Source organism: Aquarana catesbeiana, linkage group LG03 (genome assembly GCF_042186555.1).
Source record: "Aquarana catesbeiana isolate 2022-GZ linkage group LG03, ASM4218655v1, whole genome shotgun sequence".
Taxonomy (NCBI): domain Eukaryota; kingdom Metazoa; phylum Chordata; class Amphibia; order Anura; family Ranidae; genus Aquarana; species Aquarana catesbeiana.
This window is the reverse complement of record NC_133326.1, coordinates 123,786,415-123,802,146: the sequence shown is the minus strand read 5'-3', so window position 1 is coordinate 123,802,146 and position 15,732 is coordinate 123,786,415. Positions and strand designations below refer to the sequence as shown.

The 15,732-nt window shown below is 40.4% G+C and overlaps 1 protein-coding gene across 1 annotated transcript in view; it reads left to right on the top strand.

Annotated features, from left to right (window-relative positions):
• The first annotated feature begins 5,660 nt into the window (after positions 1 to 5,660).
• Positions 5,661 to 15,732, top strand: part of CA12 (carbonic anhydrase 12) — a 30,614-nt gene continuing 20,542 nt past the window's right edge. Inside the window, exons 1-2 of the mRNA XM_073619146.1 lie at positions 5,661 to 5,939; positions 6,305 to 6,322. Of these exons, the coding sequence (XP_073475247.1) occupies positions 5,882 to 5,939; positions 6,305 to 6,322 (76 nt within the window). The 5' untranslated portion in view covers positions 5,661 to 5,881. The remainder of the gene's footprint in view (positions 5,940 to 6,304; positions 6,323 to 15,732) is intronic.

Here is a 15,732-nt window from a genome sequence, read left to right as displayed (position 1 = left end):
GACAGAGTGCTTAATCGCTAGGCACAGGATGTAGGCCATTAGCTCTGTGTAAACTCTAAATAATACAGACTCCCTCCTCTAGAGATCAGTACACTTTTGTACTGTTGTAATATTGTTATTTTTTTGCTGCTAACAAGGTGATGTATATAGGAAAACATATATACACCAGCAGAGAACTGGACTGGCAGGCAAGGGGACATTTTTTCCTCCAGGCCAGTACAAATATGATATGTTGGGCTGATGGCCCTGAGCGGAGATACTGCACCTTTCAGACAGATCAGATCAGGACCCCCAGTTAGTGACAACTCCTGGGTAGGAATGAGCAAACTGGGCAAAGTTTGGTTAACAGGAGGTTTGGCCAACACGGGGAAAAAAAACACTATACCCAAATACTGTATAATGCAGAGCCAAATCTTCTTTTTTTAACCAACCCCTCCCACCTCCTTCACAGCCCAGCGCTCCAGTGAGCGCTGGAGGGGAGAGCAGAGAGCTAGTGACTGACAGTCATGGCTCTCTGCTCAGAGCGGAGGGGGAGAACTGAGTGATCAGCAGTGTTTGATCGGTCTGTTCTCACTGCAGATTCGGCAAGGAACAGATGCAGCATTGGATCGATGTTGCATCCACCTAGGTAAATGATATTACTTTGTTTTTTTATTAAATCCCAAACTTCTCTTTTAAAGAGTGACATTAAATATACACAAATCCTTTAAACAACATGCTTTGGGGAAACCTGAACCTGCATGGGAAGTTGTGCAGCAGTATTATGTACTTCTTTAAAAGTGACATACATTTTTTATTTTTTTTTTTGTTGCAAAAAGCAGCCATAGATCTGTCTGTAGCACAACTGCCACTGAACGATAGATCCCCGGCCACTTAATGATGGTCAAAAAATAGGGGAATCTGTCATTTTGGGGAAGGTAGTGTTATCACAGCTAAATGATAGATTCCTTCCAGCTCGTTTGTGAACATATGGGCCCTGGATCCTGGGTGATGTCATTGACCCAATATAGTCTTGACCATATTGGGTCAATCATATCACCCAGCATCCCTGGTCCTTATGTTTACATTCATCGCTGGATGAGAAGATTTTTGTTGGATTTTTTTTCCAATAAATGTGTTTTTAATAACTGTTAGGGTGTTTTATTTACTATTTACATTTTTTGTGACAGAGAACAAGGGGTACTATGTACCCCTTACTAATTCGCCTGGAGGGGAGGGATACCTGGGTGCCATCTTATACTAAATAAGGCTTACAAATTCCCCCTCAGAGACTTTTACATACCTTTAGGGGAAAGATCATTGACAAAAAAAGTGTGAGGTAGGATCAAATTAAAAATTAATACCGTTATTTAGATATACAGCCTAAGTGGCCAGGAAAGGGGGTTAGTGAGCATGCCCCCCCCCTTCCTCCTGAACCATATCAGGCCACTTTCCTTCAACATTGGTAGCATACCATGCAACAAAGCCTTCTTTCCTTGTGAAGGCACATTGTCACCATGCTGGGGGGCATATCGTGCCTCAGAAAGGATGTCGAGGTCTGCAGGGGTGGGGGCTTATCAGAATCTTGAAGCCCTCTTTGAAATAAAGTGGCTCCCAGATATTTGTTCCCCTTCCCAGGTGAATGGATATGAGATAGATAGTACCCCTTGTTACGAAGGATCCACATCAATCCAATCCATTGATTCTGACCCCCCAACATGATGAACTTCTGCACATGATGATCTTGTGTTGCAAAAGATTCCCGGTCAGCTACTGTCAAGAAACCATCTCGGAATCCGGGGTGACATCACTGACCAAATAATGTAATGAACATAGAATACAATATTGCTGCATCCAGATCCATATAAATTACAGATCTGAATGCAGAGTATTCTATGGTCATAAGCTTTAAAGATGAGCTCAGGTATTCTCTGACCTCTTGTTTAGCTGAACTCCAAATTTGCGCTCTTTTTTTCACTCCAGTGAGTGCAGCCTGGGTCATTCATTCCCCGCAGTTGGCATCTTTGTTTACCTGATCTAAAGTAATGACTTAGCACACAGATCACTGGATTAAAAAAAAGTGCTTGAGTTTGGAGTTCAGCTAGAGATGAGTTTGAAGGATATCCAATCCATGTGCATGGATCCAAAGGCTATTGCAAAGGCAATGGGATTTTAAATGTTTGAATCATTTCAAGGTTGGTAACTTAAGCTGGTCATACAGTAGATGGATTGAAATTCACGTGGATCAGCAGGGATCAGACGAATTTCAATCCGTCTATGGCCATTAGAATTCAAGAGCAGTGGATGTAAGGGCCGACTGCTCTTGAACAAGCTTATTGGAAAACTTTGGTTAAGGGCTGGTTCACACTAGTCCCACATGCGCTCTGATTTCCAGAGCACAAGTTGCATGACATGTCAAAATCAATGGTTCCCTTTGACTTGTGTCGGTCCAACTTTAAAAAAGGTTCCTGCACTACTTTGGTCCAACCTGAGCACGATTTCAGCCCATTGATTTGAGTGGAAGTCGGAATAATCGTAACTGATCCGACTTGTGACATGCGACTTGTGCTCTGAGGATCTTGAGGGGTAAACACACCAAGATTAAAAAAATAAAAACGGCGTGGGATCCCCCCGGAGACCATATCAGACCCATTGGTCTGGTAAGGATTTTGAGGGGAAACCCCATGTCAGAAATGGTCCCCCCCCCAAAATCCATACCAGACCCTTATCCGAGTATGCAGCCAGGCTGGTCAGAAAAGGGGGGGGACGGGTGAGCTGCCCCCCCGCATGGACCATGCCAGGCCACATGCTCTCAACATGGGGTGGGTTGGGGCAGGAGGGGGCTTTGCCCCCCCCACCCCAAAGCATCTTGCCTCCATGGTAATGGGGACAAGGGCTTCTTCCCGACAACCCTAAGCAGTGGTTGTGGGGGTCTGCAGGCAGGGGTCTTATCCCGGCCCCCTAGTGAATGGGTATGGGGTACCCATTGTACCCCCTTTTTTTTTGCCATAGGGTTTCACCTCAAAATCCATACCAGACTGATATGGTCTTGGGGAGGGGCCCAACGCCGTTTTGTCTTACATTTTGACGTGGGGTTCCCCCCTCAAGATTCATACCAGACTCAAAGGGCCTGGTATGGTTGGATCAAAGTCAGGTCCCGTTCATTGAAGTCACATGGAAGTCGGACATGAAGTCGTAGGGCAAAGTCGGATCGGAAGTCGTACAAATTTCGTGTCAGATCAGTATGAACATTCTGTAGCCTAATGGCGTGTACACACGGTCGGACTTGCCAACGGGCTAACCTCCGTCGGCATTTCCGACGGAAAAATTTAGAACATGTTCTCTAAGTCCGTCGGAAATGCCGACAGAAAAAGTCCGATGGGGCATACACACGGTCGGAATATCCAACCAAAAGCTCCCATCTGACTTTTTCTGTCGGAAATTCCGACCATGTGTACGGGGCATTAGGCTCCATTCACACTTGTGCAACTTGTCATGCAACTTCGGACACCTAAGTTGCATGACAAAGTCGTTCCCCATATTTTCCAATGATACCCATTCATATATGTGCAACTTCAAGTTATAGCAACTTGAAAGTAGTTCATTCACTACTTTGGTCCGAATTTCGTGCAACTTGAGGGCCATAGACTTCAATGATAACCCTCAAAAGTTGCATGAAATTCGTACCTGAATGTTATACAATGCAACAGTTGTCCATTGTCACTCGTCAACGCTAAAGTCGTATCCAAGTTGCACTCATCCAAAGTTGCACCAAAGTTGCACTCCAAAGTCGGAGCAACTTTGGAGTCATACAAGTGTAAATGGATACTTAATCGGCACTGCAGCCAATCAGCTTCAGCGCTGATCAGTGTATTCTGACAATGGGGAACCCCGCTGTCAGAATCCAATGACACACCTGGGAGGATTCCCCAATCCACCTCAATTGTGTGGATGGGGGAATCTGTTCAGTTTTTTTCGCCCACTGGCTAATTAAAAAAATCACCAAAATCGCACCCCTGGCCCACTGGCCCACTGGCTAATTAAAAAAAAAAAAAAGACATGTGTATGTCCAGTAAGGATGAGCTCAGGCATATCCACAGCGCTAATCACAGGTAGTGAGACATTTCCCGATCTGTGCAGCCACGGATCAGGACATGTCTCACTGCCTGTGATTAGCGCTGCGGAGTGTCAGCTTCCTGTCGGGCGCAGGCATGTGGAGTTGCGAACATGCCTGTGCTCATCCTTAAAGTGGATGTAAACCCGAATTTTTTTTTTTTTTAATGTTATAATGTAGAGTATAAGATTTCCTATCATTTGAGCCCAGTCTTGCCACAAATAGTTAATCCATCTCTGAGCAATCCTCTTTTATTGTTCAGTGAGATAAAACTTGACAGAGAAAAACTTTGTCAAATCCTCCCCCTTGCTGTGAGTGACAGGTGATTTACATCTCGTGCACTAGCCTGACATGCATTATTTTTTAATTCCCACCCCCACTCCTTTCTTCAGCAGCTCTGCAAGGATTGGCTGTTCCACACCTCATCATAATTGGGCATGCTTAAGTCATGTGGTTACTTTGCTGTCTTTGCACTGGATGTTAGAGATCATAGCAGAAGTTCAGTGTAAGAAATACACAGGAGAAAATGCATATTGACAAGGGGAGTGTAGAGGTGGGCGGGGAGTCTACTGACATCACGACTCCACCCACCGAGCTCCAGACAACAGACCCACCCACAGAATCTGCAGTTTTTCGGCTCTCATAACAGACAGAGGGGAGACATTTGACAGGTAAAGATACATGCAGGAGGTATGTATATCCTTATAGATAACCCCTATGGCAGTAGTTTAGAAAGGATGACATTAGGTTTACATCCATTTTAATGGACAGCCTAAATCCACAAATAGTGATTGCCCAGGATTTTACTTAAATAAAAAGGGCTTGGGGCTTTTAGGCTTGATTCACACCTATGCATGTTGCTTTTGAGCGTTTCTGCAGTGTTTATTCTGGTGCTTGCCACATTTTTGAGCAGCGTTTTTGCTGCGTTTTTGGCGCGTTTTCCTTTTCTTTTTTTTTTTACAAAAAACACTGCAAAAACGCTGTACTTGTGTTTTTGATGCTGGTTCATTGAATTCTATGCAAAAATGCATTGATGTGAACATGTTCCATGGGAACCCATGTTAAAAAATTCCCATGCATTTCTGCAAAATGCATCAAAAAACGCACTAGTGTGAATGGAGCCTAAGAGGGGAAGGAGGATGAAGGCATCGTCAAGTACTGAGATTTCTCAATAAATAACCGTGTTTTACTTTACTGCATTACTTATCATGCATGTATTTAGGGCGAAAAAAATATGCAGGACATTAAATCCACTTTTTAGTGTCAGATAATTCTCATGCAACTAGTGTATAGATGGCAATCCACATATAGAATTTATGATTGTTGACAGATTTAGAAAATCCAAATGATGCTGAATTTCTGCATTGAATAAAGAAAAATCACAAGGTGACCACAATACATAGGCAGATCCAGTTGTCAAATGACTTATATGTGATATATATACTCTTTACTGTTTTGGTACGTGTACAACAATTAGCTTTGTGTTTACAGTGGCAATCCATGACAGCATGGTTTCTAGCCGTGAAGTTAAATAGAAACCTAAAGGTTCTTGAACAGCATAGCTCTCAACAGCTCAGGTGTAATCATTCTTTGGGATGCAGGGCAGGTAGAAAGAGGAGGGGTTGGAGTGTGAGCCAGGTTACAGGTTATTGGTGAAGGAAGAAGTTTGGGCTGAGCTAGAGTAGACAGTTGTATGTAACTGAGAGCTGATTGTGTATGGGCTGGGAGTGAGGACAGGGCTAGAGGAATAGAGGTGAATCAGAGCTCCTGTTACTGAAACACTCACTGATGTACAGACTCATCCTCTGCTTGCTGACCCTATCTGCTCCACAGGCAGCCTCTGATGGTAAGACCCTTTACATGAGAAATGTCATTAGAATTCCCAATGTCTGATTTTACCTGTCCTTGTTCAAAGACACATTTGTTTGAATGAAATATGCACGGGTGTATGTCTAAGGAACCCTATCAGAGGTAAAGATGCTTAGTACAGATATCCTGAACCTCAAAGTCCTTAGTGGTGGTTTTTTTTTTTTTTTTTTTTTTTTTTTTTGTTTTTTAGCAGATAAAAAAAAAAAAAAAAAAACTCCAGCAATAACTTGAATGCTAAACGCCATAATCGCTAAATGCAGCTAGGATCTGAGCTTCTCTGATACCTGATGATGATCTGTGATTGTCTTTTTTTTTTTTTTTTTTTTTTCCTTTTATTTGCAGGACAATGGGCATATACAGGTAAGTGATGAGAAATGCTATTGCTATGTATAGGCTTAGGCTCCATTCACACCAATGCGTTTTTTCATGCTTTTTATTTATCTAAATTATTATTATTATTATTATTATTATTATTATTATTATAATAATAAAAATTTTATATATATATATAAATATAAATTTTTTTTTTTTTTTTTTTTCTTTTCTGCAATTTCTCCTGAGATTTTAATTTTAAAATCTGCCCAAACACAAATCCTCCCCACCTCAACAAAAAAAAAAACAGCACAGCAAAAGAACCGCATAAACGCTCAAAAGCAACATGCATAGATGTGAATCGTACCTTCGACCCCCCCCCCCCAGCCCCCCCCCCCCCCCCCCCTTTTTTTTTTTTTTTTTTTTTTTTTTTTTTTTTTTTTTTCCTAAGGTACGATTCACATCTATGCATGTTGCTTTTGAGCATTTATGCGGCTCTTTTGCTGTGCTTTCTGTTTTTTGTTTTTGCATCAGATTTTATTAATGGTAAGCTGAATTGTATAGAAATCTCACCGTGGGAGGGGGCTGTCATTTGGTTGGTAAACCGGGGCTGTCTGAAAGATTTGTTATATAAATTGCACTTTTTATTTATTTAAGCAGGTTGTAATGCCTATAAAGGTTTATTGAGCCAATCTAAAGCTGGCCATACATTATAAAATTTTCTTATTCGATTTGTCTTCAACTATGTAGTGCAGGAGCCTGCCTGATTACATACAAAGTGTTTAGGTTGGACCTTAATATTATATGGTTTTGGTAAATCTTAAGGCAAGTTGTATGAGAAAATTGTATAATGTATGGCCAGCCTTACTGATGTTCTCTATGGTAGGTAATGATGTTGTAAAATCCAGAGCAAAGTAATCCTACAAGCTTTTAGATCTCCTCCTTGTGGAATTGTTGCATTTTAAGGCTGTGTGTAGTGACACTGCACTAAATCTCTTACAATTAAGCAATAGAAAAAGATTGTGGCGTTTAAGGTTAGTAATACAGATCTCTAGCTGATTTAGTTATTGCCTAAAGTGGTATTAAATTAAAAAACAAACATTTTATTTTATATTGCAGCTTACCAATTGGCTTAGTTTTCTATTTTAGGCTTTCCTTTTTATTTCCACTGGGTGATCCAGGCAGTAAGTCTGTTTGTTTGTTCTGTTGAATAAAAAAAAAAAAAAAAAAAAAATTGTCCTGCAGATGTAGCAGTTAGAGAGTTGACAAATTGTTTAACACCGACCGTGGTGCTTACTAAGCTCTGCTTTTTATATTTATTTATGTTCTACCTTTATCAAAAGGAACAAAAACTGTGTGTTGGAACTTTTCTGAAGAACTGCTTTAAAGCATGTTAACTGGAGTTTGGCATTTGGTGTTGTCTCTAAATCTGCTAGTACATCTAAAACTCTCCTCCCCTCAGATTAACAATGGTGCTGCCCAATACTCTAAGCTGGGTTCACATCTATGCGAATTGGATGCAGTCTTAACTGCATCCAATTCGCATAACATGTGAATGTGACCGACTTTTACTGGAGCCAGTTCACACATGTGCGGGGTGGCCGTGGTGCGGCTTTGAAAAGGGTCCTGTGGGTTTTTGGGTCCAGTTCAGGTGCGAATTCGGGTAAAAAAAAAAAAAAAATTTGCACCTGAACTGGTGAACAGAAATGCTCCAGACTGCAAACTGGGGTGTTTTGTTTTTGTGGCATGCTAGTCTGATGTCGACATTGAAGAGGATACTCGTCCGACCGAATTCAACTTCAGCGATGTAATGTGTTGAATAGTTTTGTATGTATTCATTAGTTTGAGCATGCGTAGTCTTGCTGATAGATAGAGATATATATATATCTATCTATCTCTCTATCTATTATATCTATTTTTTTTTTTTTCGGATGAAAATCAGGATGTTATGTTCGCATCTGACAAATGTTCTAGTCTGCACATCCAGCTTTTGTCGTACAAAAAAAATCCTGAATCGGCTGTTGAAAGCACTGTACGAATGATTCGAAAATCAGCAGATCGTTTGTTGGACTTAATTTTTACTTCTGATTTTCGTATCCTGTGTACAGGCCTTATACAGGAGATATATTACTGGCCAGATCACCAGGTGAAAACTGATTAGAAAAGCCTTTAAAAAAAAAAAAAAAAAAATTTGGGTTTAATCCTGCTTTGAATATAAAGTGGTCTATTTACAAATGCTTTTACCAAGGATTTACTGAATTTCCAGTTTAATGTTTTCAAGTGAATCTTGTGTGGAGGAAAAATAAACCCCTAAAAGTGTTAACCAGCCTAATAATTGTAAGTGATACTCCTGATTGTGAGCATTACCTTTTGATGAGGCCATTTCTGACCTCCTGGGGAGTGAGAAGTACTTGAACAATGTGGCACTCATCATTGCAGCTTGTTGGAGATTCTTCCTGCAAGTGAACCCAATCTTCCATCTTGTAGAAGAGAAGGAACACAATGAGGCTGATCTACTAAAGCATTTTAGAGAATTCACACCATAAATTGTGAAAAGATTCACTTCAATTATTCAGTGATGTGAAAATAAAATCCCTGTTTACTTATTTCATCTGCACGTGACTGGATAATTGAAGGGAATACATAACTCCCAACATTTTGAGATTGTAATGAGGGACACCTACAAGCAAATGTATGTAGGCATAGGACGCCCCCGCCACACCCCTTAAAGAAGAATTACCAAAAAAAGTTAAATATATATATATATATATATATATATATATATATATATATATATATATATAATAATTTTTTTTTTTTTTTTTTTTTTTTCCCCACTACTATTCCTTTTTAAATGTAAAAATGCAGCCATTTGGATGAAAGGTTTAACACTGCAAAACACTTTTTTATCTTTCAAAAAAAAAAATTAAAAAGCGGGGACAGTTGGGAGCTATGGGAATATTCACACGACTTGTGTGTGTTGTCAAATCCTGCAGAAGTGCAACTGTTCTGTTAGTTAAAGTGGTTGTAAACCTTATACTACCACTTTTACCTACAGGTAAGCCTATAACAAGGCTTGCCTGTAGGTACCGTGAATATCTCCTAAACTTGCATCGTTTAGGAGATATTCACTGTAACTGTATGTGTCTACATCATCGGCACATGCTCGTGCCATTTCTTCAGAAGCTGTGCCGTGACCGGTGGCTCGCATGCTCAGGAGTGAAGTAATCGCGGCTCCAGCCGTCACACCTTCAATCTAAGGTGAGTATTTCATAATGATCTAGTATGTGATGCATACTAGCTCATTATGCCTTTGTCTTGCAGGTTGTTTATTTTTTGAGAGTTTACAATAACTTTGACCACCCTGATGGATGTGTGAAAGATGCCACCTGACCATCAATGCAGGGGTTGGTACTAGTACATGATGATGGGGGGAATATCTATATCTCAGGTCCATAAATATTGGGACATCAACACAATTCTAATCTTTTTGGCTCTATACACCACCACAATGGCTTAGAAATGAAACAAACAAGATGTGCTTTAACTGCAGACTTTCAGCTTTAATTTTGAGGGTATTTACATCCAAATCAGGTGAACGGTGTAGGAATTACAACAGTTTGTATATGTGCCTCCCACTTTTTAAGGGACCAAAAGTAATGGGACAATTGGCTGCTCAGCTGTTCCATGGCCAGGTATGTTATTCCCTCATTATCCCATTTACAAGGGGCAGATAAAAGGTCCAGAGTTCATTTCAAGTGTGCTATTTGCATTTGGAATTTGTTGCTGTCAACTCTCAATATGAGATCCAAAGAGCTGTCACTATCAGTGAAGCAAACCATCATTAGGCTGAAAAAAACAAAACAAACCCATCAGAGAGCTAGCAAAAACATCAGGTGTGACCAAATCAACTGTTTGGAACATCCTTAAAAAAGAACACACCGGTGAGCTCAGCAACACCAAAAGACCCGGAAGACCACGGAAAACAACTGTGGTGGATGACCGAAGAATTCTTTCCCTGGTGAAGAAAACACCTGTCACAACAGTTGGCCAGATCAAGAACACTCTCCAGGAGGTAGGTGTATGTGTGTCCAAAGTCAACAATCAAGAGAAGAGCCTCAAAAACAGGAAGGCCAGATTAGAGTTTGCCAAACAACATCTAAAAAAGCCTTCATAGTTCTGGAACAACATCCTATGGACAGATGAGACCGAGATCAACTTGTACCAGAGTGATGGGAAGAGTATGGAGAAGGAAAGGAACTGCTCATGATCCAAAGCATGCCACCTCATCAGTGAAGCATGGTGGTGGTAGTGTCATGGTGTGGGCACGTATGGCTGCCAATGGAACTGGTTCTCTTGTATTTATTGATGTGACTGCTGACAAAAGCAGCAGGATGAATTCTGAAGTGTTTCGGGCAATATTATCTGTTCATATTCAGCAAAATGCTTCAGAACTCATTGGAAGGCATTTTACAGTGCAGATGAACAATGACCCGAAGCATACTGCGAAAGCAACCAAAGAGTGTGTGGTGTTTTTTTTTGTTTTTTTGTTTTTTTGTTTTTTTTTAACTTCCCTGACAGTTTTCCAGAGTGTGGCTCATGGGATTGCATTGCAGGATCCTGGTGTGGTATACTTGCCTTGTCCCCAGGGTCCTGCAATGTCCCCCCGCGGTGTCCATGGGCTCTGTCCATCTCCGAAGCCTCTCAGTGCCAGGCTCCGTTCCCTGCAAGCGTTGCGACGCACGGGGCGGAGCCTGGCAGCAAATTCAAAAAATGTAACAGTCATAACTTACAGTACTGTATGAAATCATTTCACTTCCCTTTTGTCCCCAGTGCTTTGGCCCATGCCCTGCATGCAGTTTATAGTGTGTGTGTGTGTGTGTGTGTGTGTGTGTGTGTGTATATATATATATATATATATATATATATATATATATATATATATATACACACACACTGTTCTTTCTGCCTGGAAACTTGAAATCGTCCATAGCAACCAAAAAGTGTCCCTTTACGTCAAAAGTGGCTTTAGACCAGCTAGAAAACAGCGATAGTAAATTAGAACACTTGCAAAATTGAGCGATAGTGAATCGTTGGGAAATTATTATTAATAATTTTTTTTTATATATATATATATATATATATATATATATATATATATATATATATATATATATATATATATATATATATATATATATATAATTTGTAGTCAGTCTTCACTTGGAAATACAATAATCCTAACTATCAAGACTTGAGGTATGCCTAAAAGAGGGTATACCCTGAATGAATATGTAAATTAAAAGATGAAAGTATGGGGAACGGGTGGGTGGGAACCCAGAAATGAGCCGATGAAGGATCTGGGATATAAAGCCCTCAGACTCCTCCTACAATTTCAGGCTAGCCTGCGGCCAGCCTTCCAACATTGATGCTCAATTTCTGCTTTGCGTAACATCCTCTTTCAACTTCTGTAACAAACTATCATAAATGACGGACTGATTTTAGCAGATATTGCTATGCATTTGTTCTGCTTTGCAATGAAAGCATATCTCGCGCCTCATTATAGGATACAGTCATAAAATGTGAGGAATGGTGTGCAGCCTGCAGTGCCCCTCTGCTTAATGCAGCAGAAAGAGCTCTAACTAGAGGAGAGCTGGCCAGGTGACTTTGTCTGGTCAATTTATTTATTTTTTTCGGTCAACCAGCGGTTTGAACGAAAAAAAATTATCTGAGAATTGCTCCCGCTATGCTAGCGTATTTTGACAGCAGGGTACCTTCCCCTGCCATCAGAAAATACCAATCATCCAGTGTTTCTGGCTATAGACAGCGACATCGACACTGATTGTTCAGGAAAAAACACAGGCTGGTTGTACAGAAGTCGATTGTACAGAAGTTGATCAACCAATCGGACTGCGCATTCATATGTAAAACTACAGAATTGTGGATAATGTGCATATCAGTTGATTTGGTGATGCCTGGTTTTAACCCTTAAACTGCACAAGGCCGGTGATTCAGTGAATGTAATGCAAACCAATTCAACCATTAGTTGTCAGTCTTCACCATACCAATATGCACGATCTGACTTATCGGCATTTCCTCTGTACAGCAGGCACTGTTCTACATTACTGTGATATCCCCTATAGTTGTGAAGGCAGTGCTATAACTTATGTCTCTCCTCCCCCAATGTCTGATATTTTATTAGGTATTCAGAAAGGAATATTTCCCATTTCTATGTGTGAATATTCTATGGCTGATGCCACTTCCTAGTTGTGCTGATTTACTATTGAAAGTATTTGGGTAATATGACAGACCTCCATATATTTTAACAGCAGTAGAATATAGGCAAATCCAATTTGTATCTGGTTAGCTAAATGCTATTAGTATTAAAGTGGTTGTAAACACTGTACTACTTTTACCCACAGATAAGCCTATAATAAGGCTTACCTGTAGGTACCGTGAATATCTCCTAAACTTGCACCATTTCGGAGAAATTCACTGTATTGCTCATGCCATTTCTTCAGTAGCTATGTCGTGACTGGCGACTCCTGGGGCGCGTGCAGAGCCCGCGAACCCAGGAAAAACTCTGGGAGACATGTTGATGGTCACATGGTCACAGCAGTGTACAGGGACCGCTGCAACAGCTGTTAAGTGAGTTTGTGTGGGGTGTTTTTTTTTTTTTTTTATATATATATATATATATATATATATATATATATATATATATCTCTATATCTATATCTATCCACTTTAAAGTCCTCTTGCAATCATAAAAAATAAATGAGGGGAAATATTCTAAATGGGGACAAAGACTGCCATAACAATGACATTCTAAGAAAATGGTCTATAAGCTGCACATCATGAAGAAGACACTCATGTGCACAAAGCGAGATGCCTGGCAGCCTAAGCCTGGACTCCAGCCAGGCCATGGCGAAACGTGTTGGGGGATATGGCCTGGCTGGAGTCTGGACTGAGGCTGCCATTCATCTCGCATCATGCACATGGGTCTGCTTCATGATGTGCTGCTTATGGACCTTTTTGGGTCACAATGACAATCTAAGGCCTTATTCACATAGGCATACCTAAGGGTACACCTGTGTGAGGGCCTTGTTTGTCCACCCAGGGATGCAAAGTTGTTCCATGCAGTCCTATTCATGTCAATTGGGACACGGCAGCTGCACTGTCTCTGGGTTTGGGCTGAGACCCTACATGGCTGCCATATTGGGAGGTGTACACTTAAGTATGCCCATGTGAATGAGGCCTAACTCTTCCACACTCTAGGTTTGACAGGATTTTCACTTAAAAACCAGGACATTGAAACCATCCATTCCATTGGAAGATGGCTCACTGCACAGGATGCAGCTATTAGGATTCTTCAGCGCCTAAGTATTTTAATACAATTTTGGACAAATAAAATGGGTTTGCAAAGTGAAGCTGTGAACTTGCAAAGAGGCAGAAAGTGGTTTGATCTCTACATTTAGAGCAGTGTATCTATTCAGGGGCTCCTAATGTGCTGCACAAAAGCTCTGGGCTCTGGTTTTAGAGGGTGTACCAATGTCTCTTGTGTAAAGTCTCTTTTCTTTATTAGGTTGTGGGGTTGGTGTTTGTTTTGTGGTGGTTTTTTTTTTTTTTTTTTTTTATATCTTGGTTTTTCTGAAATATTCTTTCTTCAAACCTGCAATGAACTAGCACGACTGTTGTATGCAGCATGTTTGATCTTTGTAACTGTTTATGGGAGCTATATACTGTACCTCGGCAGTTTACTGTTTTAAAGTTAAACCATTCATTAGTACAGGTATGTCAATTGCCAAATGATGTTCATTGCCGCATGGGGTTTTTTTTTTTTTTTTTTTTTTTTTTTTTTTCTCCCTGTTTTGCCTAGCTCAAGAGAAAAAAAAAATGTAGAATGCTGTCTGTCATGTTAATCAAAAACAGGTGACTAAATATTTCAAGAGAGAGTCAGCAATAGCAACTCCTTATTTCTTCATGACAGATATCCTTCAATGCCAGTAGCTTTTACCAAGAATAAAGCTGAACCTTAAGAATAATCCCAGGACCGCTGGTGATGCAAAAGTTCGAGAGAGAGAAAATATATATATATATATATATATATATATATATATATATATATATATATATATATATATATATATATATATATATATATATATATATATATATATATATATGTATGTATGTATGATCAGTTAAGATGCTGATGCAACTTACATTTTGCATCAATGGGCTGAAATTGTGCCCAAGTTGGACCAAAGTAGTGCAGGAAGCATTTTCAAGTTGGACCAGTTAAGACGGCTCTCATAGGGAACCATTGATTATGACGTGTCATGCGACTTGTGCTCTGGAAGTCAGATCACTCTGAACCGGCCCTAAAGGATCTTGTCCTACAAGAGTACTTTGGTTATATACAAATGTGCATCACCTGGTCTATCGGTGTGCTGATTAATTTTTAACTGTATATGGTGTGAATATCTAAAACATGCATTTTGGCGGAAAAGTCTGCCTTGCTGAGTACTCAAACCAAACTTTTTTTTTTTTTTTTTTTTTTCCCCACAACAGACAGTGCTTTATTCGTTGGCCAAGTAAAAAATAACGTTTCATAGCAGGACTGGTAAATTTTATAGTATAGTGCTTTGTTTTTTGGATAGCATGCTTTCCCCACTCAGTGAAAGTGTAAATGACGGATCTCAAAACTGAACTGAACTTTTTTTCAGCCAAGTAATGACAGTAGCCCTTTTTCTATATTTGTTTTAGCCTGAGTGTTAAGTCTCTCTGGTCTGGTAGATTCAGCATAACCTGTATGTAAAGGCAGCAAATGTTCACGAAATATTGCTTTTTGTTTCTCTGTATCTCTACCAATTAAGTCACTTTGATGAAGTCTTTTAATGGAAATCTCTGACAAGTTAAAGACAATATTACAATTTTTTTTTTGTACAACTATTTTAAAAAGAATTTAAGTTACAGAAGGCATACATTCTCAGCTCTTGTAGGTGGGGGTGACACTTCCTCCATGCTTCCCAATCGATTTGTTAGGTGCCAAGTGTGGGTCACATAGAAGGCATACCCTGGGCTGCGCCAGGCAATATAGAGGGTCACCTGTTCTAGCGTAGATGTCATACCTTGCCCAATGGCTCGCACACCAATTCCTGGGACCAGGCAGGGGCCTAGGTCATGCGCAAAACCAGCATTGGAGCAGTCTCCCAACTCAGAGATGAGCCACTTGTGTGTAGTGTAATGTGCAGAGTTTCTCCATACCATGTCGCCCCCTGTCTTACACACTTGTAGAGGTGTATGTGTTGCATTAGGAGAGACGTGCAGAGCCAATGCCCACTCCACCAGTCAGCGTACCTCTGTTACCTCTCTCCCCGTAACAGAATCTGGTCCCGCTAAGCACAAAGCGTGTACCTCCATACGTGCTCAACCTAACTCTCTTGCCTCTTCGT